Below are 26323 nucleotides of genomic sequence, written 5' to 3' on the forward strand. Positions count from 1 at the left end.
AGATGGTGAGGGTAGACAGGAGGTATGCGGAGGAGCCCGAGGAAGGATTGTTGAGGAAGAAGCGTAGCCTCCAGGCCGAATTCGACCTGGTGACCACCAGGAAGGCGGAGGTGCAGTGGAGGAAGGCCCAGGGGGCGATTTACGAGTATCGGGTAAAGGCAAGCCGGATGCTGGCGCATCAGCTTCGGAAGCGGGATGCAGCTCGGGAGATCGGGGGAGTTAAGGACAGGGGAGGGGGCGTGGTGCGGAGTGGGGTTGGCATCAATGGGGTCTTCAGGGACTTTTACGAGGAATTGTACCGATCCGAGCCCCCACGGGAGGAGGGAGGGATGGGCCGCTTCCTGGACCAATTGAGGTTTCCAAAGGTGGAAGAGGGACTGGTGGCGGGATTGAGGGTTGGGCTGGAGGAGCTGATCAAAGGGATAGGAAGCATGCAGGCGGGGAAGGCACCGGGGTCGGACGAATTCCATAAAAAATATATGGACCTGTTGGGCCCGCTGTTAGTCAGGACCTTTAATGAGGCAAGGGAGGGGGGGGGCTTTGCCCCCGACAATGTCCCGGGCACTGATCTCCTTGATCCTGAAGCAGGACAAGGATCCCCTGCAATGTGGGTCTTACAGACCGATTTCCTTGCTAAATGTAGATGCCAAGGTGCTGGCGAAGGTCTTAGCCACGAGGATTGAGGATTGTGTGCCGCAGATCATCCATGAAGACCAGACGGGGTTTGTGAAGGGGAGACATTTGAACACGAATGTGCGGACGCTTTTGAACGTTATCATGATGCCGGCGAGGGAGGGGGAGGCGGAGATAGTGGTGGCGATGGACGCTGAGAAAGCCTTCGATAGGGTAGAGTGGGGGGTACCTGTGGGAGGTGCTGAAGAGGTTCGGGTTTGGGGAGGGGTTTGTCAGGTGAGTTAGGCTGTTGTATGAGGTCCCGATGGCGAGTGTGGCCACAAACAGGAGGAGATCCGAGTACTTTTGGTTGCACCGAGGGACGAGACAGGGGTGTCCCTTGTCCCCCCCTGCTCTTCGCACTGGCGATTGAACCCCTGGCTATGGCACTGAGGGGGTCAAGGAACTGGAGGGGGTTGGTGCATGGTGGGGAGGAGCATAGGGTGTCACTTTATGCGGACGACCTGCTGCTGTATGTGGCGGACCCGGTGGGAGGAATGCCGGAGGTAATGAGGATTCTTAGGGAATTCGGGGACTTTTCGGGGTACAAGCTCAACATGGGGAAGAGCGAGCTGTTCGTAGTTCATCCAGGGGACCAGGAGAGGGGGAATGGCGAGCTCCCATTAAAAAAGGCGGCGAGGAGCTTCAGGTATTTGGGGGTCTAGGTGGCCAGGAGCTGGGGGGCCCTGCACAGGCTTAATTTTACAAGGCTGCTGGAGCAAATGGAGGAGGAGTTCAAGAGGTGGGACGCGTTGCCACTGTCCTTGGCGGGTAGGGTGCAGTCAATCAAAATGACGGTGCTCCCAAGGTTTTTGTTCCTGTTCCAGTGCCTCCCCGTGTTTATCCCGAAGGCTTTTTTCAGGCGGGTTAACAGGAGTATAATGGGGTTTGTGTGGGTGCGAGGGACTCCGAGGGTGAGAAGGGTGTTCCTGGAGCGGAGTAGAGATAGGGGGGGGACTGGCGCTGCCCAACCTCTGTGGGTACTACTGGGCCGCCAATGCGACGATGGTGCGCAAGTGGGTGATGGAGGGGGAGGGGGCTGCATGGAAGAGGCTGGAGTCGGCGTCTTGTGTGGGTACGAGTCTGGGGGCGCTGGCAACGGCGCCGCTGCCGCTCCCTCCAAGGAGGTAAACCACGAGCCCGGTGGTGGTGGCTGCCCTCAAAATTTGGGGGCAGTGGAGGCGGCACAGGGAGGAAGTTGGGGCCTCGGCGTGGACCCCATTACGGGGGAACCACCGGTTCGCCCCAGGAACAACAGGTGGAGGGTTTTTGGGGTGGCACAGGGCAGGGACACGAAAGTTGGGGGACCTGTTTGTGGACGGGAAGTTCACGAGCCTGTGTGAGCTGGAGGAGAAGTACGGGTCCCCCCCGGGGGAACACATTCAGGTACTTACAGGTAAGGGCGTTTGCCAGACGGCAGGTGGTGGAATTCCCGCGGCTAGTGCCACACACAGTACAGGACAGGGTGCTCTCAGGGGGGTGGGTGGGAGTGGGGAAGATCTCGGAAACTTACCAGGTGATGCAGGAGGAGGAGGCCTCGGTGGTGGAGGTAAAAGGTAAGTGGGAGGAGGAGTTGGGAGAGGAAATTGAGGAAGGGACGTGGGCAGATGCCCTGGGGAGGGTGAACTCTTCCTCATCGTGCGCGAGGCTCAGCCTCATACAGTTTAAGGTGCTGCACAGGGCACACATGACCGGGACAAGGATGGGCTGGTTTTTTGGAGGTGAGGACAGGTGTGTTCGGTGCTTAGGGAACCTGGCAAATCACACCCATATGTTCTGGGCATGCCCAGCGCTGGAGGAATTTTGGAAGGGCGTAGCGAGGACGGTGTCGAGGGTGATAGGATCCAGGGTCAAGCCAGGCTGGGGGCTCGTAATATTTGGGGTGGCAGAGGAGCCGGGAGTGCAGGAGGCGAAAGAGGCCGGAATTCTGGCCTTTGCGTCCCTGGTAGCCCGGCGAAGGATTCTCCTTCAGTGGAAAGATGTGAGGCCCCCAAGCGTGGAATCCTGGATCAGTGATATGGCAGGCTTCATTAAATTGGAGAGGGTGAAATTCGCCTTGAGAGGGTCGGTACAAGGGTTCTTTAGGCGGTGGCAACCGTTCTTAGACTTCCTGGCAGAACGATAGACATTGGTCAATGGCAGCAGCATCTCGGGGGGGGGGGGGCGGTTACTTATTATTGTTTTTGTTATTTACACTGTCTGAGGGGGTGTATACACCTGTTGTGTTAAGTCGGGGTGTTAATGTTAATTTATTATTTATGTACCGGAGGGGGGGGGGGGGGGGGGGTGTTGGGAGGTTGCTTTTCTAGATTGTGTTTTGTACTTAACCCTGTTGGGTTCCTTTTTTTTCTCATGTTATTATATTTTATGAAAACCTTTAATAAAAATTTTTTTTTTTTTAATTATTAAAAGAAATCACAGACCCAGCTCCATTATATGTACTTATTCTTTATTTCATTTGTAAGCAGCAAATATTGCAACATGTTGTGAAGCAGACAAGTAGAAGGGGATTTTATGGAGGCGTCTGGGTCTCGCCTGCCGGCTAGAGAGCCAGCAGGAGTCTGACGTTGCCTCCTCAGGACGGCCTGTCAGTATTAAGTGCCTCTCAGCAAGCCTTCCCTTGGATCAAGGCCCTTGGGGTCAGAATTTCCACTTGAAACAACTGCTTGCCAATCACAGGCCAGCAGCTCCTTTGCTCACCAGCGTCAATGGGTGGTGGGGCCTGCTGGTGGAATGACAGCCCAGGATTGAGGAGTGACCCAGGCCAGAGGTAAATCATGACCAACGGGGTTTCATGGGGTGGAGGTTTGCAGCAGCAAAGGTAGGGGGTGGGCTCTCAGTGGGCCTTCCTCTTGATGCCGGGTCCCTTTGAACGAGGGACTATTTCAGCAGAAAGGGTTAAAAAGGACAAAGAACAATCTCAGGCCCTGAAGATACTTGCACAGAAAGGAAGGCAGACTCAGCCAGTAGGCTGAAATGAGTTGGGAGCAACAAACACTCAGTGTAGGGCATGAGGACAGCGGGGCAGAGGAAAGTTGGAGCTTGCACAGCCCATGTTAATACTGGGTCAATATTCAGGGAGGAGTTTAAATGGATCTGGGTGTATAAATCATGACAAAGGCAACCTGTCATTTTTAGCCAAAGAACCAGATTTTTAATCTCATTGTGGGATAGGCAAGGATTTTTCTACCTGACTTTAAACTCAGCTGGGGTTAATGTTTCACCTAGTGTAGTGGAATCTTTATCTATGCTCCAGTTACAGCATGATAAATTTGCATAGAGAGTTTCCATTATAAATGTGGTGTAAACATCTACAATGTGCCAAGTTGGCAGAAGCATATGTAAATCAATAGATTTTTAACAGATAAACAGAGTTGCAATATGCTGCAGCTTATCTCCACAATGTCACAAAGGCGACGACTGTCCAAGCAAACAGCAGAACATTACAATACTAGCAACACAAAGGAACAGGAGTTCCATTTTTCAAAAATTATTTTAAACTAGAAAATCTTCCCTCTTTTAGTTTTTTCATTGCTGACCACCACTGGAAACCTAGCTCTCCAGATTCCTATATTTGCTGTACCCAATTGGCCTCGAGAAGGTGCTGGTGAGCTGCCGTCTGGAATTGTTTAAATCATTGTGAATTGATTATAATTCATAGCGGTTTTAATACCACTGAGTGGCTTGCTTGGTCATTTCAGTGTCAAGGACACATCGGATTGGCTGGGTAAGGCAGCAGATTTCCTTCTCTGAACGACAATAGTGAACCAGTTAGATTTTTACAACAATCCGGTAGTTCCTTTCCTGATACCGGTTTAGCTCAGTTGGCTGAACAGCTGGTTTATGATGCAGAGCAAGGTTGAGGTTATTCATGAAGGCCCCGCAATCTCAACTTTACCCCTCGCCCGAGGTGTAATGATTCTCAGGTTAAATCAACACCAGTCAGCTCTCCCCCTCAAAAGGACAAAGCAGCCTATGGTCATCTGGGACTACAACGACTTTACTTTTACTTTACTACCAGCTTTATCTTACTAAAAGAACTCCTCCAACTGCTGTGATGGCATTTTAACACACCTCTCTGGATCAGAAGTCCAGGTAGTTGGATTACCAGTTCAGTAACATAACTACAATGCAATGGCCCAAGCTCGACATTCTTCTCTCTGTGGAGAGATCAAAGGAGGAGAGGAACCTCTCTGTTTGGAGATCAATACAGACTGTGTCACCCTATGCTATCGCCCATACCTTCATGTGAGTTTGCCACATGCTGCAAATCAGTGCCACTCATTGCGAGGACTGATCTGGACAGGCACCAGGTGTGCATCCTCGAACTACAGTCACTAACTCCACCTCCAACAGCAAGTTACAACAGTGTGATGAGGTATCATTGAGGACCCGAAAACCGTTATACGTTGAGTGGTGCTGTTCTTTCTCTCATAAGTAACTGCAGATCTCTACCAGCTCTCAGCTTCATGGGTTCTCCAAACTGTTACTGGCCCCCTTTTACTTTGTATACTAGAGATTTGTTTTACTTTGAGGGAGAAACAAACCGGGCACCTCATTAATTACAAATAATGCCTATAATATGCAAGTAATTCCCAAGCCAGCAGCAATGATTGCATCAACTGCAGGATAAGATAAAACAGTGCTCCACAAGGTTGCCTGCAGTAGGGTATGATGTACATTCAGTCGCTTCCAGAATTCCCAAGACTTATGACGCAGAAATACATGAATGTTACAGCACTTTTCACAAACTCAAAGATATCTCCAATGTTTACATCCAATGATATACTTTTAAAACGCAGTCATTTAAAAAAATATATGTATATGTATTCAAATTTTCAACAAATTTTCAACAAGAAAAAAGAAACAAAAACAATCAGAAATTATACATTGGATTTCCCCCATATAAAATAACCCCCCATATAACATTTAAAAGCACAAATAGGGGGAAAAAAACCACTTTCACCCAAATGCCACCCCAAAAGGCCCCCCCCCCCCCCCCCCCCCGGGCTGCTGCTGCTGACCTCCTCCTAACGCTCCGCGAGATAGTCTAGGAACGGTTGCCACCGCCTGGAGAACCCTTGCACAGACCCTCGCAAGGCAAACTTTATCCTCTCCAGCTTGATGAACCCTGCCATGTCATTGATCCAAGCTTCCACACTCGGGGGCTTCGCATCTTTCCATAGTAGCAAAATCCTCCGCCGGGCTACCAGGGCCGCAAAGGCCAGAATACCGGCCTCTTTCGCCTCCTGCACTCCCGGCTCGTCCGATACCCCAAATAATGCCAGTCCCCAGCTCGGCTTGACCAGGGCATTCACCACCTTGGACATAGTCCTCGCAAAACCCCTCCAAAACCCATCCCGCGCCGGACACGACCAGAACATATGGACGTGGTTTGCCGGGCTCCCCTAGCACCTCCCACATCTGTCCTCCACCCCAAAGAACCTACTCAGCCTCGCCCCCGTCATATGCGCTCGGTGAGTAACTTTGAACTGTATTAGGCTGAGCCTGGCGCAAGAGGAGGAAGAATTAACTCTACTCAGGGCATCAGCCTAGACCCTCATCTATCTCCTCCCCAAGCTCCTCCTCTCACTTTCCCTTTAACTCCTCCACCGAGGCCTCCTCCTCTTCCTTCAGCTCCTGGTAAATCGCCAAAACCTTGCCTTCTCCAACCCATACACCCGAAATCATCCTGTCCTGAAACCCACGTGCCGGAAGCAGCGGGAATTCCCTCACCTGCCGCCTCACAAACGCCCTCACTTGCATGTACCTGAAAGCGTTTCCCGGGGGAAGACCAAACTTCTCCTCCAGCGCCCCTAGGCTCGCAAACGTCCCATCGATGAACAGGTCCCCCATTCTTCTAATCCCTGCCCGATGCCAGCTCCGAAACCCCCCATCCATCCTTCCCGGGATGGACCGTTGATTCTCCCGAATCGGTAACCAAACCGAGGCTCCCACTTCGCCCCTGTGTCGCCGCTACTGCCCCCAGATCCTCAGCATCGCCACCACCACCGGACTCGTGGTGTACCTTGTCGGTGAGAGCGGCAACGCTGCCGTCACCAGCGCCCTCAGGCTCGTGCCCACACAGGACGCCATCTCTAGCCTCTTCCACACCGCCCCCTCTCCCTCCATTACCCATTTACGGATCATCGCCACAGTGGCAGCCCAATAATAGCCACACAAATTCGGCAGCGCCAGCCCCTCCCCCTGTCCCTGCTACGCTCCAGAAACACTCTTTTCACCCTCGGGGTCTTATTCGCCCACACAAATCCCATGATGCTCCTGCTTACCCGTTTGAAAAAGGCTTTGGGGATCAAAATGGGAAGGCACTGGAACACAAAGAGAAACCTCGGGAGGACTGTCATTTTGACCGACTGCACCCTACCCGCTAGTGAGAGTGGCAGCATATCCCATCTTTTAAAATTCTCCTCCATCTGCTCCACCAACTGCGTCAAATTGAGCTTGTGTAGGGCCCCCCAAATCCTAGCTACTTGGATCCCCAGGTACCGAAAGCTCCTTTCTGCCCTCTTCAGCGATAGCTCGTCTATCCCCCTTCCCTGGTCCCCTGAATGCACCACAAAGAGCTCACTCTTCCCTACGTTGAGTTTATACCCCGAAAAGTCCCCAAACTCCGCATGACCTCCGCCATCCCCTCCACTGGACCCGCCACATACAACAACAGGTTGTCGGCATACAACGACACCCGGTGTTCCCCCCCCCCCCCCCCCCCCCCCCACTCTCTCTCCGCCCGGACCAATCCCCTCCATTTCCTGGACTCCCTCAGTGCCATGGCCAGCGGCTCAATTGCCAGTGCAAACAACAAGGGGGATAAGGGGCACCCCTGCCTCGTCCCCCGGTACAGCCGAAAGTACTCCGGCCTCCGCCGGTTCGTGGCCACACTCGCCACCGGGGCTCGATATAGTAGCCTGACCCAACTGATGAACCCCTCCCCGAACCCAAACCTCCGCAACACTTCCCAAAGGTACTCACACTCCACCCGATCAAAGGCCTTCTCCGCGTCCATAGCTGCCACTACCTCCGCTTCCCCCTCCACCGAGGGCATCATAATCACATTGAGGAGCCTCCACACATTTGTATTTTCTGCCTACCCTTCACAAATCCCGTCTGGTCCTCATGAATCACCCCCGGGACACAGTCCTCAATTCTCGTAGCCAGCACCTTCGCCAGCAACTTAGTGTCAACATTGAGGAGCGAGATCGGTCGATACGACCCACATTGCAATGGATCCTTGTCCCGCTTCAAGATCAAAGAAATCAGCGCCCTGGACATTGTCGGGGGCAAGGTCCCCCATTCCCTCGCCTTATTAAAAGTCCTCACTAGCAACGGGCCCAGCAGGTCCACGTATTTCCTGTAAAATTCAACCGGGAACCCATCCGGCCCCGGGGTCTTCCCCGCCTGCATGCTCCCCAGCTCCTCCAGCCCAATCGGCACCCCCAAACCAGCCACCTCCTCCACCCTCGGGAACCTCAGCTGATCCAGGAATCGTCGCATCCCCTCCTGCCGCGCTGGGGGCTCAGACCTGTACAGATCCCCATAGAAGTCCCTAAATATCTCGTTTACACTCACCGCACTCCGCACCGGATTCCCCCCTCTATCCTTGACTCCACCAATCTCCCTCGCTGCCTCCCTCTTACGAAGCTGATATGCCAGCATCCGACTCGCCTTCTCCCCATACTCATACGTCGCCCCCTGCGCTTTCCTCCACTGTGCCTCTGCTTTCCCCGTGGTCAACAGGTCGAACTCCGTCTGGAGGTTCCGTCGCATCCCTAAGTAGCCCCACTTCGGGGGTCTCTGCATACCTCCTGTCCACCCTTAAAATCTCCCCCACCAACCTCTCCCTCCTCTCTCTCTTCTCCCTGTGGGCCCTAATGGAGATTAGCTCTCCCCTGACCACCGCCTTCAACGCCTCCCAGACTACCCCCACCTGCACCTCCCCATTGTCGTTGGCCTCCAAGTATCTTTCAATACACCCCCGCACCCGCCCGCATATCCCCTCATCCGCCAACAGTCCCACATCGAGGCGCCACAGCGGGCACTGGTCCCTCTCCTCCCCCAACTCCACCCAATGCGGGGCGTGGTCCGAGATGGCAATGGCCGAATATTCCGTTCCCTCCACTTTCGGGATTAGCGCCCTACTCAAAATGAAAAAGTCTATCCGGGAGTAGGCTCTATGGACGTGGGAAAAGGAGGAAAATTCCCTGGCCAGCAGCCTGACAAACCTCTATGGATCCACTCCCCCCATCTGGTCCATAAACCCCCTGAGCACCTTGGCCGCAGCCGGCCTCTTACCCATCCTGGACCTAGAACGGTCCAATGTTGGGTCCAGCACCGTGTTGAAGTCCCCCCCCCATTATTAAGCTTCCTCCCTCCAGATCTGGAATCCGACCCAGCATGAGTTTCATAAATCCGCCATCATCCCAATTCGGGGCATATACGTTCACCAGCACCTCCTGCAACCTGCCACTTACCATCACATATCAACCTCTATTATCCGCTACAATATTCAGTGCCTCGAACGACACCCGCTTCCCCACCAGTATTGCAACCCCCTCTGTTCTTCGCATCCAGCCCTGAATGAAAGACCTGCCTTACCCATCCCTTTCTCAGCCTAACCTGATCTGCCACCTTCAGACGTGTCTCCTGGAGCATAACCACGTCTGCCTTCAGTCCTTCTTCAGAACACCCGGGCCCTCTTGACTGGCCCGTTCATGCCCCTCACATTCCAAGTTATCAGCCGGATCGGGGGGCTCCCTGTCTTCCCCGCCCGCCCGCCGACTAGCCATCTCCTTTTCTAGGCCAGCCACGTGCCCGCGCCTCCCGCACCCTCCAGTCCCCCAGGCGGCGACTACCTCTCCTACCCCCAGCTCCCCTTTGGCCAATGCAGCAGCAATTTAAAATGCAGTCATTGTTGGAATTTAAAAAAACATGGCTGCCAAATAGCACACAGCAAAAACAGATGATCAGTTATGCTGATGTTATTTGGAGATAAATACAGTTTGCTGGGGGGGGTGGGGGGGGGGGGAGAAAGTCCATTGCTATTCTCTGAATATTATTGTGGAATATTTTACATTCACCTGAGAGACATAAAGAGCTTCCGTTAAATGCCTCATCAAAAAGACTGCATCTCCTACAATGCAACACACCCTCAGAACTGTCAGTCTGGATAACGTGCTTGAGGTTCTGGAGGAGTAGGACTGAAATCATTGACTTTCTGCCTCATGCCCAAGACCAACATCAAAGAGAACATGATGCATTTTCTGTTTGGGAAAGTTCCAGGGTCTCTGCTATGATCCGACTGAAATCAACTAATTCAGTGCAGACCAAAGCTAACAACAGGGACATCCACCAGCTGTATGGCTCAGTACCAGGCCAGGCAATCCGCTGACCCACTTACCAGCCCCACTGAACACTATGAATGGAAATTGATGCCTTTGGATCTTACCAGGAAGCTGTAACCAGGAGCTTGGAGTTGGGGCTGAACTGGCAGTAGGAGATGGGCCGGTCATCACCAATTTGGCTGCAGAAGTTGTTTAGAGCCTACAATGTGAAGAGAGAGAGAACAGGGTGAGAGTTATGGGATGTATGTGTGTGTTTGTGTTTGTACGCACACGTGTGTGGATGGTCCGCTTGAGAAAACAAACAAAATTTTCTCTTAAACTGTACTATGTTTACAATACAATGAGGCAGTATAAACACACAAGGGGAAATACAGCAGCAATTAACGGTGATGCACAAAGTCCAACACTGGATTTCATCAGACGCCCAAACAGAAATGTCAATTGAAAGCACAAACTTAATTATGGCCATTCCAAAGATCAGATACTGTTACTGGTAACATTTTTACCGTTACTACTGAAGCTTCAGTCTAATCCTAATTCGGGTCAATAGAATGAAAGTCTTCAGTTTCTTGTACCTCCAAGAGCTCAGAGGAGAAGCCGGCAGCATTAAAATGCTCTCAACACAAAATGGCAATCACATTGGAAGAGAACATAGTAAACTTAAATGTAAAAGGAGCTCCGCTTGGCCAGAATTTAAGAGACAGAGAGTAGAGGAAGCATTACGTTGTATCTGGCGTGTGGATATGATAGCTCTACACCTGACATGGGAGAGCTTGGCAGTGGTATAAGTGACAGAGGTCGTCTGGTGCCCATCCCTAACACTGACATCGGTCACCTTGATAAATGCAAGATGACAATTTTATTGAAAGTTTAATCAAATACACAGAGACTGTTCATTTTTCTACAACTGTTTGCAGGGGAAACAGATGTCAGAGCTGCGAAAAGGCAAACATTTTCTTTTATTTTTAAATACTCACAAAATATTGCCAGAGATACGAATTATGTACAGTATAAAAATCCCTCTACATTGTCCCATGAAACATTCTGCAGGTACAGCACAGGTTAGATAGTTTCCTCTGAACTGACCCCACAGAGGGTAAAGTGGGCGTCATGCTTCTCTTATCCGATGCACTCATTATGTATTATTCTGAACCATCTGCAACCCATCACCTTTTCATATTCATTCCACCACAGCATTAATAATAATAATCTTTATTTGTGTCACAAATAGGCTTACATTTACACTGCAATGCAGTTACTGTGAAAAGCCACTAATCGCCACACTCCGGCACCTCTTCCGGGTACACAGAGGGAGAATTCAGAACGTCCAAATCACCTAACGCACGTCTTTCGGTACTTGTTGGAGGAAACCGGAGCACCCGGAGGAAACCCACGCAGACACGGGGAGAACGTGTGGACTCCGCACAGACAATGACCCAAGCCGGGAATCGAACGCGAGACCCTGGAGTTGTGAAGCAACAGTGCACCCACTGTGCTACCGTGCCACCCACCCACTCTGCTACCGTGCCACCCACTGCTTCGTATGCCCCTCGGCTTCCATTTGTGATCTTTCAGCTGTGATGTGCCGAGTTAGTTGGGTGTCAGTGCAACTTTCCTCACTGTCCAGAAAGTGTAGGCAGAGGAATGCTATTTGGAACGAGGGCTCTCCCAGAATTGCAGGGCAAGTAAATCGCCATTGTAATATCCCTTTGCAAAGGAATTCATTTGGATAAGTGCTGGGTGTCGCTATGATGCAGAGGTGGCGATGTGAATGCAAGGGTCTCCCACTGGGAGGGAAATGCAGCTGCAGACTCTCATTTAATCCTTCCAAGATGCAGCATCCTGCAACATTCTGGACAATGGTCCTTCAACAGGACTTAATTGAAACACTCACTGCTCTACAGTCCCATCAAACACTGCCAAAGTTAAATAAAGAGCAAAGCTCCCTCTGCAGTGCCCCATCAGGTATGACATGGGTTAGCTGCAGAGCAAGTCTATTTATATTATTCTGAACACCAGGCTGGGTGGAGGATTGAGTAAAACTCCCCCCTAGATTAGCACTTCATGTATCCCCATAACAAGAGCAACACAAGTTAGTTGCAAATAAAGCTCCTTGTATTAGACAATTAAAAAAAATCACATAAATGGTTGCAATGCACTGCTCAGTTCAGACATATATTTAACTCCACAATCTCAATCTATCCAAAGTGGATACCCTCCATTTGTACTAACCCGTAAACTCTTGTGCAGCTCTTGCTGTCGTGCTGTTCGTGAAGCTTCCGGAATTTCTTTGTTAGCCCGGGCTTCCTCCAATCTCTTCACAGCTCTGAGAAACATTGTAAAAGATTACAAAATTCAGGGGTAGCAGGTTGATAAACACAAGGTGTTCTAGACACTGACCCAGTAAGATGGTTAGTGCTATTCGTATTGCCTTAAACACGGAATCAGTATGATGGTGTTAGTGCTGTACACAGTGTTTTAGACATACTGACTGAGTTTGGTGTTGCTGTACCCGTCCCGAGCCAAGCCGTTTCAGTACTGCTACAACACTGACATCTAACCGGCAATGTGAAAGTTGCCCAGGTATGTCCCGTACAGAAAAAGCAGGACAAATCCAACCTGGCCAATTACTGCCCTATCAGTCTACTCTCAATCATCAGTAAAATGATGGAAGGGGTCACCAACAGTGCTATCAAGCAGCACTTACTCAACAATAACCTGCTCACAGACGCTCAGTTTAGGTTCCGCCAGGGTCACTCAGCTCGTGACCTCATTACAGCCTTAGTTCAAATATGGACAAAAGAGCTGAAATTCCAACAGTGAGGTGAGAGTGACTGCCCTTGACATCAAGGTAACATTTAATCGAGTGTAGCATCAAGGAGCCCTAGCGAAACTGGAGTCAATGGGAATCTGGGGATAAACCCTCCACTGGTTGGAGTCATACCTGGCAGAAAGGAAGATGGTTGGTTGTTGGTGGTCAGTCATCTCAGTCCTGGGACATCACTGCAGGAGTTCTTCAGGGTAGTGTCCGAGGTCCAACCATCTTTTATTTTCTATTTCATTTTTTTTCAAGTAAGGGCAATTTAGCATGGCCAATCCACCTACCCTGCACATTTTTGAGTTGTGGGGGTGAGACCCACGCAGACCGGGGAGGTGCAACAATCTTCAGCTACTTCATCAATGACCTTCCTTCCAACATAAGGTCATACGTGGGGATATAGAGCGCCACCCGTTACTCCTCAGACACTGACGCAGTCCTCAGTACAAATGCAGTACGACCTGGACAATATACAGTCTTGGGTTCACAAAAGGCAAGTAACATTCTTGCAAGTAACACAAGTGCCAGGCAAGGAGCATCTCCAATAAGACAGAATCAAACCAATTCCTCTTGACATTCAATGGCATTGCCATCACTGAATCTCCCACTATCAACATCCTGGGGATTACCATTGACCAGAAACTGAACTGGACTAGCTATATAAATACTGTGGCTACAGGAGCAGGTTAGAGGCTAGGAATTCTGTAGCACCTCCTGACTCCACAAAGCCTACCCACCACCTAGAAGGCAGTCAGGAGTATGATGGAATATTCTCCACTTGCCTGGATGAGTGCAGCTCCAGCACTCAAGAAGCTCAACACCATTTAGGACAAAGCAGCCCGCTTGATTGGCACCCCTTCTGCAAACATTCACTCTCTTTCCTCCCCTCCCCCACCGCCGACGCACAGTAACAGCAGGGTGTACTATCTACAAGATGTACTGCAGGAACTCACCAAGGCTCCTTAGACAGCAGCTTCCAAACCCATGACCACGACCATCTAGAAGGACACAGCCAGTAGATACCTGGGAACATTATCACTTTGACGTTCCCCTCCAAGTCACTCACCATCGTGACTTGGAAATATATCACCGTTCCTTCCCTGTCAAAACCCTGGAACTCCCTCCCTAATAGTACTGTGGGTGTACCTATACAACATAGACTGCAGCTGTTCAAGAAGGCAGCTCACCACCACCTTCTCAAGGGCAATTAGGGATGGGCAACAAATGCTGGCCTCGCCAGCGAAATCCACATCCCGTAAAAATGATTTTTTTCAAAAGTACGATGGTGTCAGTGCTGTACAGTGTTTTAGACACACTGGGTTAGTACGATGCTGTCAGTGCTGTACACTTGTTTTAGACACATTAATTTCCATATTGTAAAAATACATTCACAAATCCAAGCACATAATCACACAAAAGTAGGATAAAACTCATCATACAAAAGATATGCCGACCATTGCTAATCCCACTGTCACAATCCACCCGATTCTAACCCCAGTTGCACTTATCTGGGAAATCCCTTCCGGAATTCAGGTTCTGCTAAATTTTCCCTTCATTATATGGAGCCCGGGGGAGGGGGTGCAGTGGGTGCTAGCTTTAAAAAGATTTGTCCAGCGTCTATTTCACCATGAACAAAGCTTAGTGAGGCCCAATGGATCTAGTCTACAGGGAAGAACATTTCTACAATGCTTATTAGCACCATCTCTATATTACACTATACTTTCTGGGATTCATTCCTTTGCCTCTCAACGCTGACTTGCTACTTTGAAATGTGAAAGTCTGCCACAGTTCTCACACCATCACTCCCACCATTAAAAATCTGTGCTCGATTTACAGACATAATTTAAAATCTGAACATTTCGAAGATTATTTTGTCTTACTGATACAGAAGTACAATTTATCTTAGTCCACACGCCATTTGAAATTACCCAAATCAGTGATGCTCAATTCTTAAGAACTCACTTGAAAAATAAATCCGAGATCCTCGATTTGCACGTGCAATCTCAAAGCAGCAACTTTTTGTTATGAGACTCACCTTGGCAGAGAAAAGCGTGCAATGGAGATACGAGCAGTCTTCAGGGTGCTGGGGCCCTCATGATACCAGGTTTGCTGATGCTAAACACAAAGAAACATCATTGAGTTACTGATGTATTTCAGTCAAGTAGAGCAGCCATGATTTCGCACCTGGGGAAATCAGCAACGTCATCAGCAACGTATTACTAACACATTAGATCAATTTCATATGTCACACCTCCTGTCGGATTTTCTTTGCATCTTCTGTCTTCTCTGTCTTCTTTAAGGCATCAGCACCCACCACAGACAGGATATTGCGCAACCTGGAAAAAGGCATAACAAATTCAGGAGTCTGCCGGCAGACAGCACATCTCGAACATGATAATCACATGACCAGCGACACTTCAATCTCTGGGTTGGGCCCAATGTTGGTCGGCTCCGAAAGTCTCAACATAGGAAAATAAGGAAAGCTCCAAATGAGTCCAGAACTCTGAAAGTATCCACTAACTAAACCCGGGTGTGCGAGCCGACTGCAGAGTTGGAGCGACAGCTCGCCTTTATATTGTGATCAATACGTGTATGGGTGCAATTTACAGGTGGGAGGCAGTGAGAGGACACCGAGCAGAAGGGGAAAAACAGGAAGGGCCTGAGGATCCAGCAGACTGAACAAGTAATTAGGACTAAAGAAAACTACGCATGCTGAAATCGGAAATAGAAACAGGCCTGCAAATACAGGTCACTCATCTACACTAAAAAGATTAGCGAACATAGGATTGAATATTTATCCCAGATTCATGCTGGGGAGGACAGAGAATGTGCCTCAGTGCAAAATCAGATAAACCTCACCTTAAATCAGTTTTTCAAATAAAATGAGTTCCATTTGGAAATGGAACATGGTGGAAGCGATTTATTTAAAATAGATTTAGAGTACCCAATTATTTTTTTTTCCAATTAAGCGGCAATTTAGCATGGCCAATCCACCTAACCTGCACATCTTTTAATTGTGGCGGTGAAACCCACGCAGACAGGGGGAGAATGTGCAAACTCCACACGGCAGTGACCCAGGGGGAAGCGATTTTAAACAGAACAATTCTTTTGCTCAACTGCATGTGCTTATTTTTCTATTCAGATTTTAGGCAAACAGCTCCCTCTTGTGCTCAACCTTCAATTTCTTAGTTTATTAAACCAACACAGTCAGAGTAAGGAGACAGGGAAGTTAAATCCTGGTGTTGGTTTAGCTCAGTGGGCTAGGCAGCTGGTTTGTGATGCAGAACAAGGCTAGCAGCGCAGGTTCAATTTCCGTACCAGCTTACCCGAACAGGTGCTGGAATGTGGCGACTAGGGGCTTTTCACAGTGACTTCATACTTGTGACAATAAAAGGTTATTATTATTAATCACCTGGGAGATGAACAGGCTGGCAAATGCGTATGTGAAACCATGGTGCAGATACAGAGACTGCCACTCATGCACCATATTGAGTCAATAACTGGGGGGGGGGGGGGGTTAGGGTTATGGTCTGTGACAATTGGGTTGTGGGTGTTTAAACAGACAGACTGGACGTAAGCAGGGAAGGGATGGCTTGCAAGGCAGCATGCTCAGAACTCAAAGAATGATGTGGATCACGGGCTGGCCTGCGAGGAGTGGGTGGAGGCTCATTCCAGAGCAACACATCTTCAACGTAAATTCCAACACTTAGCCTGGGCTCCATTCTTCACAACCTCAAAGTTAGAATCATAGAAGTTTACAGCATGGAAACAGGCCCTTCGGCCCAACCAGTCCATGCCGCCCAGTTTTTACCATTAAGCTAGTCCCAGTTGCCCGCACTTGGCCCATAACCCTCTATACCCATCTTACCCATGTAACTATCTAAATGCTTTTTAAAATACACAATTGTACCCGCCTCTACTACTACCTCTGGCAGCACATTCCAGGCACTCACTACCCTGAGTGAAGAAATTGCCCCTCTGGGCCCTTCTGAATCTCTCCCCTCTCACCTTAAACCTATGCCCTCTAGTTTTAGACTCCCCTACCTTTGGGAAAAGATGTTGACTATCAACCTTATCTATGCCCCTCATTATTTTATAGACCTCTATAAGATCACCCCTAAGCCTCCTACGCTCCAGGGAAAAAAGTCCCAGTCTATCCAGCCTCTCCTTATAACTCAAACCATCAAGTCCCGGTAACATCCTAGTAAATCTTTTCTGCACTCTTTCTAGTTTAATAATATCCTTTCTATAATAGGGTGACCAGAACTGCACACAGTATTCCAAGTGTGGCCGTACCAATGTCTTGTACAACTTCAACAACATGTCCCAACTCCTGTATTCAATAAGTTAGTTATTGTTCATAAATGACCTTTACACACAATCTAAGTGATCTACAGTTTAAACAGCACACACTGTGCTTTGCGTAAAGGCGAAAGTTAAACTATATATAAACAGTTACATTTCCTGCTCCAAAATTAAACATTTTCAAAACGTCTGTGCCACAACCAGAGCCTGTGCCCTTAGCTTCAGCCCAGCCGGAATCCTTTCTCTGTATTGCAGGGAATGGACACCATGCAGCTACAGCAATCAGATTCATGTCACTAATGAGACCTGGGTCATCACATCACACAATACTTGTAAGTAATCATTAGAGTGTGATAGAAGTGAACATTCAGCCAATTTCAGGAGAATATCCATCATCGTCAGACCACCAATCCTCAAAGTCACTCCTACCAGAGACCATCTCTCCTCATAGCAAACGGCCCCTGATTATCCATCCTCACAACCAACCCATCAGGCCATCCATAATCACCAGGCTACCTTTCCTCAGTTCACCCCACCCAAATCACCATTCAATCCCTCCTCACAGAAATCCTCAATGCCCAATATCAAAGGTGGCTACTTGATGAAATAATAATGGACATGGTTTATAAATGACTTTTACAACAATCTAAGTTGACCCCACCCAAACCACCACTCAATCCCTCCTCACATAAATCCTCACCGCATCATCCCTCTCAGCCAATCAACCAGACTGCCCAAATCCTATCAGAGTTAACCCCTCTTTTACCTCTCTCGTCGTTCTGCTGGTCCTTCACCAAACAGTGTGATTGGCTCCCCAAGCGCTCGCAGGCAGGCCTTCACTTCCGCGTCATCTGTAGAAACGTTAATCTGCCGTGCTCGTTTTCTGCGTTCAAACTCTGCCAGAACCTCAGCCTGCCTCTCACTGACATGATCTTCCACATCATAGAACTCACCTGGACAAAAGAGGTCACAATTAAGCACAACACTGATTCCCAACTTGGATATTCACCCTCACAAATTCTGATTGGGGGGGGGGGGAAGCACCATGGAGGCGCAGTGGTTAGCACTGCTGCCTCGCAGCGCCAGGGACCTGGGTTCAATTCGACCCTTGCGTGTGTGTGTGCAATTTGTCTGCATGGGTTTCCTCCAGGTGCTCCGGTTTCCTTCCATAGTCCAAAGATGTGCAGGTTAGGTGGATTGGCGACGCTAAATTGCCCTTTAGTATCCAACGGTTAGGTGGAGTTGTGGGATAAGGTGAGGGAGTTGGCCTTGACGTCAAAGGAGGAAGTGCCAGACCCCTCCTCACCCTGTTGGCATGGCCCTGCAATGTGCAGGGTCCCACCCTATAATCACAACCCACAGTATTCCACTAGATCTGTAAGATAACTCATGGTGCAGATACATGTGGTAGTTCCAGGCATCTGTAGGAGACATAGCAGGATTGACCACAAAACGGGACAAAAAACGCAAAAGAGAAAGGACGAAACAAGAAATAAAAACCCACACAAGCAATCATATACTCCCCACCATACATAAAAGGTCCATGACCTCGTGCCGTCCCACTCAGTTCCTGCCCAGTCCGTTCCTTTGCACAAATTTGTTTGCCTCCTCTGGCGTGTTAGGTAGGGTGCTCTTTCAAAGGGTTGCTGTAGACCCGATGGGCCAAATGGCCTCCTTCTGCACTGTAGGGATTCTAAGATTCATTGCTGGATTACAATACGGAAATAGGCTATTCACTCCAAACCTGGCCATGATGGTGTTTGCACTCCTCATGAGCAGAAGTCCTAATCTAATGCCTAACCTTATCCCATAACGCTTTCTCTCCCCTTTCATTCAATCACATCCAGTTTATTCTTATATGGTGACTTGATCACTGCTCGATTCCGGTAGTGCATTGTAAGGCTTCTCAATCTCTTGTCAAAAGGGTTTAGTCTCTCTCGGTCCCCTTGTCCCCGGACACCTCAATCTACCGAGACCCATCCCATCATAATTTAAGACCTTGATTAAATATTATCTTATTTGTCTCTATTCTAACCAAAACAGCCCCGTTTCTTGTGCTCTCTTTGCCAAGTGAATTTGTCCTTTATTCACGCTATTGCAATTGCCTCTCTGTAGTTGGGCTGACAAAAACTGCTCCCACCGCTCTGCTTTTGCCAAGGTTTTCATTGTGATGTCTCAATTTTCCAGTATTCCATTAGCTATTTTACACCCTTTCCCAAATGATTTTTTAAAAAATATATTTTTATTCAAAACATTGCAAAACAACACAACAACCATACAGATTGTGAGTATCCGTACAACGGATGTAGTGCAAACAGTTTGTGTTAATTATGTTAACGCTCCCCGCCCCAGGGTTCTTCCCCACCCACTTGTAAGCAGAGACCAGTTTGTCTACTCTGGTGAAAAATAATTTGGGGAAGAAAATTGGGAGCGATCAAAACACAAATAGGAACCTTGGTAGGACATTCATCTTTATCGTCTGCTTTCTCCCCTTTAGAAGTCCAATAACCCCAGAGCCGTCTGATCATCCGCAGCCCTGAATCTTTACTTTCTTTATTCAGTGTTGCCCTGTTTGGAGCTGGCAGAGGATCGGCCTTGACGTCAAAGGGGGGGGTGCCAGACCCCTCCTCACCCAGTTGGCATGGCCCTGCAATGTGCAGGGTCCCACCCTATAATCACAACCCACAGTATTCCACTAGATCTGTAAGATAACTCATGGTGCAGATACACGTGGTAGTTCCAGGCATCTGTAGGAGACATAGCAAGATTGACCACAAAACAGGACAAAAACCGCAAAAGAGAAAGAGAAAAGACGAAACAAGAAATAAAAACCCACATAAGCAATCATATACTCCCCACCGTACATAAAAGGTCCATGACCTTGTGCCGTCCCACTCAGTTCTTGCCCAGTCCGTTCCTTTGCACAAATTTGTTTGCCTCCTCTGGCGTGTTAAAAAAAGTCCTTGTACGTGACCCAGAGTTTCGCCGGGTGCAGCATGCCAAATCGCACTTGGTTTTGAAAAGTGTCCGATTGAACTCTGCCTGCCTTCTAGCCAGGTCGCCCCCAATGTTCTAGAAGCCACAGATCGCATGTCCTTCCCAATAGCAAATCCATGTGTTCTTTGCCCAATTCAGGATACGCCCCTCTTCTTGGTACCGGTGAAGCCTGATGATTACCGCCCGCAGTGATTCCCCAGGTTGCGACTTCTGGTGGAGCGACCTGTGGGCCCCATCTACCTCTGGGAGTTTATTGAAGCCCACCTCCCCGATCAGCTTCCCGAGGGTCTTTGATATGTACGCTATTGCGCTCCTACCTTCAATGCCCTCTGGTAGTTCGACAATCCGGAGGTCCTCACGCCAAGACCCTTTCTCCTGGTCATCTATTTTGGCCTTGAGTCTTTTGGGTCACCACCAACCTCATTATTTCAGCCTCAAGCGTGGCGATTCATTTGACTGGTTCAGTGACCACCTTCTCCACTTCTTGGATCATCGCTCCTTGAGCCTCCAGACATCACTCCACCCCTGATCATCGATCCATGTATGGGGGCCAGCGCAGCCTCAACTGCTGTCTCCATCACAGACATTAGGTCCTCATTTATTACTTCCCTATGCTTTTGGAGTTCTATTGAGATTAACTCCATCAGCCTCGCCGAAGACTTGGATGGCGCTGGCGTCTCAGCTGGGTCCACCATGTTCAGATTCATGTCGCCACGTGGGCCCACTGACCCCAATGCTGGGGTTTTGCTCGGCCTACTTTTGCTCCCCTTGCATCCTGTCTGGTGGGTTGTTGGCATCCCAAACCAGTTGAGTTATTGACGAGGGTCAAATACGTGCGTTTTCTTCCAGGTTTGGTGCCCGTTCATCAGGTCAAAGTTTCCAGATGGGTGCCACCTTTCGGGTGACTGCTCAGCTCATGGCCGCCATTGGAAGTCGAGATTTTTTTGTAAAAGCTTTCTGAACCTGAACTCCAAATCCCTCTGCTCTTTCATATCATTCAGTTTCATCCCATTCAGCTGGTAGCACTCGTGCTGAGTCAGGTTTAGAACATAGAGTGCAGCAGGAAGCCATTCGGCCCATCGAGTCTTAAGCCCTCACTTCCACCCTATCCCCGTAACCCAATAACCCCTCCTAACCTTTTTTTGGTCACTAAGGGCAATTTATCATGGCCAATCCACCTAACCTGCACGTATTTGGACTGTGGGAGGAAACCGGAGCACGCGGAGGAAACCCACGCAGACATGGGGAGAACGTGCAGACTCCCCACAGACAGTGACCCAGCAGGGAATCGATCCTGGGACCCTGGCGCTGTGAAGCCATAGTGCTAGCCACTTGTGCTACCATCAAGAACCCAAAATCTCTCAATGACAGTGTTGCACCATCAGGGCTGTTGTCCTTTGGTTGAGGCATTAAACCAAAGCCCCCCCCAATCTGCTTAAAATGGATGTAAAAGGTCCCACGGTCCTATTCAAAGAAAAGTGGGGTGTTAATTGTATATTTATTCTGTTTAATTGGATGAAGTATGTGGACATTAACTGCTCTGTTATAAATTGTAACAGACTGAAATAGCAGCTGTTGGATTAGGGGGATTATGCTTGTGATGTAAAACTTGTTTAAGGGGAGATGGTGGCACTGTGATATTGTCACTGGACCAGTAATCCAGAGACCCGAGGTAATACTCTGGGGAGCGGAGTTCGAATCCTATCATGGCAGATGCTGAAATTTCAATTCAACAAAAATCTGGAATTAAAAGTCCAATGATGACCATAAAACCATCGTCAAGTGTTTTTAAAAAAAACATTAGTATCATTCATTAATACCCTTTCCTGGCCGATATGTGACTCCAGTATCACAGCGATGTGGTGGACTCTTAAATGCCCTCTGAAACAGGCTAGCCAACCATTCAGTGCAAGGGCAATTAGGGATGGACAACAAATGCTGACCCAGACAGTGACACCGACATCCACTGAACCAATTAAAACATTTTTTTAAAGTATCCAGTTATTTCTTTTCCAATAAAGGGGCAAATTAGCATGGCCAATTCATCTACCCGACACATCTTTTTGGGTTGTGGGAGTGAGACCCATCCAGACACAGGGAGAACGTGAAAACACCACATGGACAGTGACCTGGGACCAAACCCGGTCCTCGGCGCCATGAAGCAGCAGTGCTAACCACTGCTCCACCGTGCCGCCCTGGACCAATTTTTTTTCCAAACTCAAAATAAATGCTTCTAAAAGTGTGCATGGATTGGCTCCAGGTCTATCTTTCACAAAAAATTATGTTATTGAGGCATTTATAATCTTAACATTTTAAACAACAAAAAAATCCAACACACGCAAAAACCCCACAATAACATATCCAACTCCCCCCAGCTCTAAACCATAACTACCCATATATTAGATTCCCTGCCCTTATTCGTCACTTCCATGCCCCCCGCCACATCCTCTCTCCTGCTGACGGTCAATTCTCCTTGAAGAAGTCGATGAACGGCAGCCACCTCCGAGCGAACCCCTGTAATGAACCCCTTAAGGCGAATTTAATTTTCTCTAGCCTAAGAAACCCTGCCATGTCACTGACCCAAACACACGACTTTGGAGGCTCCGAGTCCCTCCATCCCAACAAAATCAGTCTCCGGGTCACCAGGGAGGCAAAGACCAGAACATCGGCCTCTCTCCACCCGCCCCCCAGATCTTCCGACACTCCAAATACTGCCATCTCTGAACTCGGAGTCACCCTCCCTTCCAGGACCTCTGACATGAAGTCCGAAAATCCCTGCCAAAATCCCCCAAGCCTTAGACATGCCCAAAACATATGAACATGGTTCACAGGACTTCCCCTGCACCAGTCCTCCACTTTGTCATGGGAGTGTCCCTTTAAGAAATGCTTGGTCTTCTCAAACGGCTGCAGTGATATCATTGTGTGGGTGGAGCTGGGCTGTGGCTCTGGTTTTTACTTTCGTTTTGAGCTGGGAGCTGGCTGTGGCTCTGAGTTTTACTTTATGTTTTACATTGTTGGAAGCTGGATTCAGACAAAGAAGGTTTCTTTGGTGTCTCTCTCTGCATGTTAAAAGGTATCCAGATCACTTGATAATTTAAAAGTGATAACTGTTTTCTGGAAAGAATTCAATCCTACTGTTTTTGGTAACAGGGTTTTCCTGGTTTAGTGGATGTTGTTATCAAATTGAAACAGTTGAAAAGGAAGTTATTATGGGTTTATATATAAATATATATATATATATATATATATATATAGTACTGTAGCTGTGTGGGGTATTTCTGTTTGTAGTTAATAAATGCTTATCATATGTGTTTATAGAAATGTTAACGGAATTCGTAGAATAAACTTCGCTTTTGATTAACAGTGCTTACGGCCTCTGTTGAATAACACCTGAAACGTAGGCCCCTGTGCTCCTCGTAACCAAACTTAATAAACAGTTGTAGGTCATGTGAACTCCATGATATACTTTGGAGTTTTCTAAACCCTGGCACATAACAACCTCCTCAAAAAACCTACTCATCCGGGCCACAGTCATATGAGCCCTGGTACCACCTTGAACTGGATCAGGATAAGCCTGGTACATGTCGAGGCTGCGTTGACTCTCCTCAGGGCCATCTCCCATAACCACTTCCAACTCCCCTCACAGCTCTCCTTCCCACTTCCTCTTCACCTCCCCAATTGGAATCCCTCCCCACTCCTTCAGTTCCTTGTATATTTCCGAGACCCTCCCCTCCCCAACTCCTGTTTTTGACTTCACCTTAACCTGTAGCCCCCTTAGTGGGAGGCGAGGGAAGCTCGGGACCTGCCTCCGACACCAATTGGTTTTCTAATTGGTTGCTGGTAAAAATTATATAAATTGTGGTCATTGTGGAAACTACATGAACCATATGGCCAGTAGGAGAATCAATGGCTACGTGGACACAAATTACCTCTCTAACAAGAGAGAAAACAAGGTATGATCTTGGCCTCACTTCCTACAGGAATTAAAATCAGAAGTATTTTCTGAGGGTCAGTCAGGTGGATACTGATAAAGGTTTGACCCTTCTATTGGATTTATTAGTTGACATCTACAAGAAAGATGGTCTGTTTGATACCTACACACCAGAGTCAGATTTCGAAAAACACATGGTCATTCCAGGGAGGAATATATCATGGACTTTAACAGATTGCGTGAAATATTGCCAAAATTGAACTTGGGATTCTTGTACTACCGTTTAAATTGCTGAATTACATCAAGGTGTCTCAAGGATTCTCCCACAGCTAGAAAACCAATATTAAAAATGTTTACTTTTTTGGCAGATGGGAGTATAGATCACAATCAATGTAAAAGCTGCATTTCCGCAGGGTGATACTTTACAGAGAGATGTTTTTTCAAAATTTCCCATAGAGGCAGCAGATGTAGCAGGAAAAGTATGGAATCTAAACAAGTGCGATGTGGCCGGAATGATATCTTCATGGTGGGGTGTTTTTCAGTGTGAACTACTTTATTGAAAATAGGTCGCATTCAATTAAAAGCAAATCCTCAATGTTTGATTGGTATCATAAAGAAAACCTTTCAGGCATCGTCACATGATACATGCTGATGATTTCATACTGTGGAATTTGAGATATGAATAAGATGAAGATAGAATTGGGAGTCAGGCTTTTAGATATAGTGTCACGAATATGAAATTTCGTAATTTAAAATCCTTAGTGCAGAAAGAGGCCATTCGGCCCATCTAGTCTGCCCCAACTCTCTGAAAGAACACCTTCTCTAGGCCCACTCACCCACTCTATCCCTGTAACCCCACCTAACCTGAACTTCCGTGGGAGGAAACCAGAGCACCTGGAGGAAACCAACGAAGACACGGGGCGAATGTGCAAACTCCACACAGACATCACCCAAAGCCAGAATGTGTGGCTTTTAAGAGTATAAATTCTGGTTTGGAAATTAAAAGGTTTTTAAAACAAAAGATTACAACATCTGGTTTGAGAATTACCAAAGAGTGGTATTAGAAACTAAACAATAGGCTGCTTCTCCGAGCTTCTTATTTAAAAAATATATATATTTAGAGTAGCCAATTCATTTTTTTCTCCAATTATGGGGCAATTTAGGGCAATCCACCTAACCTGCACATCTTTTGGATTGTGGGGGTGAAATCCACGCAGACACAGGGAGAATGTGCAAATGGCACACGGACAGTGACCCGGGGCCGGGATTGAACCCGAATCCTTGGCGCCATGAGGGAGCAGTGCTAACCACTGTGCCGCCGTGCTGCCCTTTCGGAGCTTCTTAGTGGACGCGGGGTGTCCGCAGTTGTCTCAATAAGAGGTTTAAATCATTCATATGGTTTGCCAAAACAAAGAGGTGGTGAGGATAATTAGTTTAAATTGTTCTGGGTCATCCCAGGTGTGCCAGGTTGCTGCAGGGATAGATGACAGGTTTGCTTTTGGTTTGGGGTTGAATGTGATTTTTCACAGAAACAGGCAGCCGGCCTGGGAGCAACTATGAGACAGGCAGAGAGACACTGAGACAGCCAGAAGTTGTAAAGCAGCTGGAACCAGGAGCAGTGAGCAAAGAGAAACCAAGGGTGTTTTCTGATTTGGAGTCACCGATGCTTGAGCTGGGGAGTTACAATTCTTCTTCTCACTGTTCTTTGGAATGTACACAAGGCCTTGGAGCGCCAGCAAAGACCAATTCATCAGCTGCTCGACCTGAACTTTTAAGAGCCGCCAAAACACTATCCATTATCTTCTTGAAATTTGTAACATCCTTTGCTTCTACTGTCTCCCAGAATAGGCTTTTCCACACACTGGGGGAAGAAGTGACATTTTACCTGTGCATTCTCATCTTCCTGTCTCAAATGGAATCCATATTCCTTTGCTCTCCATTAAGATTGAACTTCACCAGAGGCCAATTTCTCCACATCCTCAGATCTTAAATATTTCAATTGTTGGGCTACCAGAGCAGACCCCAACATTTGTTAGGATAGCGGACGAGAACCCAATCAATTTTTCAATTTATAAAACTGAGGGATTCGGACTACTACTGCGAATAATAATAATCTTTATTGTCACAAGTAGGCTTACGTTAACACCGCAATGAAGTTACTATGAAAAACCCCTAGTCGCCACAGTCCGGCACCTGTTCGGGTACAGAGGGAGAATTCAGAATGTCCAATTCACCTAACAG

The 26323-nt window shown here is 48.2% G+C and overlaps 1 protein-coding gene across 6 annotated transcripts in view; it reads right to left on the minus strand.

Annotated features, from left to right (window-relative positions):
- The window catches only part of prpf4 (pre-mRNA splicing tri-snRNP complex factor PRPF4), a 65918-nt gene that overhangs the window by 33711 nt on the left and 5884 nt on the right, over positions 1-26323 (minus strand). For all 6 annotated transcript variants that reach the window (XM_072488168.1, XM_072488167.1, XM_072488166.1 and 3 more), the window contains 5 exons: positions 17921-18107; positions 15101-15185; positions 14885-14964; positions 12264-12357; positions 10136-10230 (listed from right to left, as the gene is read on the minus strand). In XM_072488168.1, coding sequence (XP_072344269.1) covers positions 10136-10230; positions 12264-12357; positions 14885-14964; positions 15101-15185; positions 17921-18107 — 541 coding nt within the window. The remainder of the gene's footprint in view (positions 1-10135; positions 10231-12263; positions 12358-14884; positions 14965-15100; positions 15186-17920; positions 18108-26323) is intronic.

The sequence above is a fragment of the Scyliorhinus torazame genome, chromosome 22 (genome assembly GCF_047496885.1).
Source record: "Scyliorhinus torazame isolate Kashiwa2021f chromosome 22, sScyTor2.1, whole genome shotgun sequence".
Taxonomy (NCBI): Eukaryota; Metazoa; Chordata; class Chondrichthyes; order Carcharhiniformes; family Scyliorhinidae; genus Scyliorhinus; species Scyliorhinus torazame.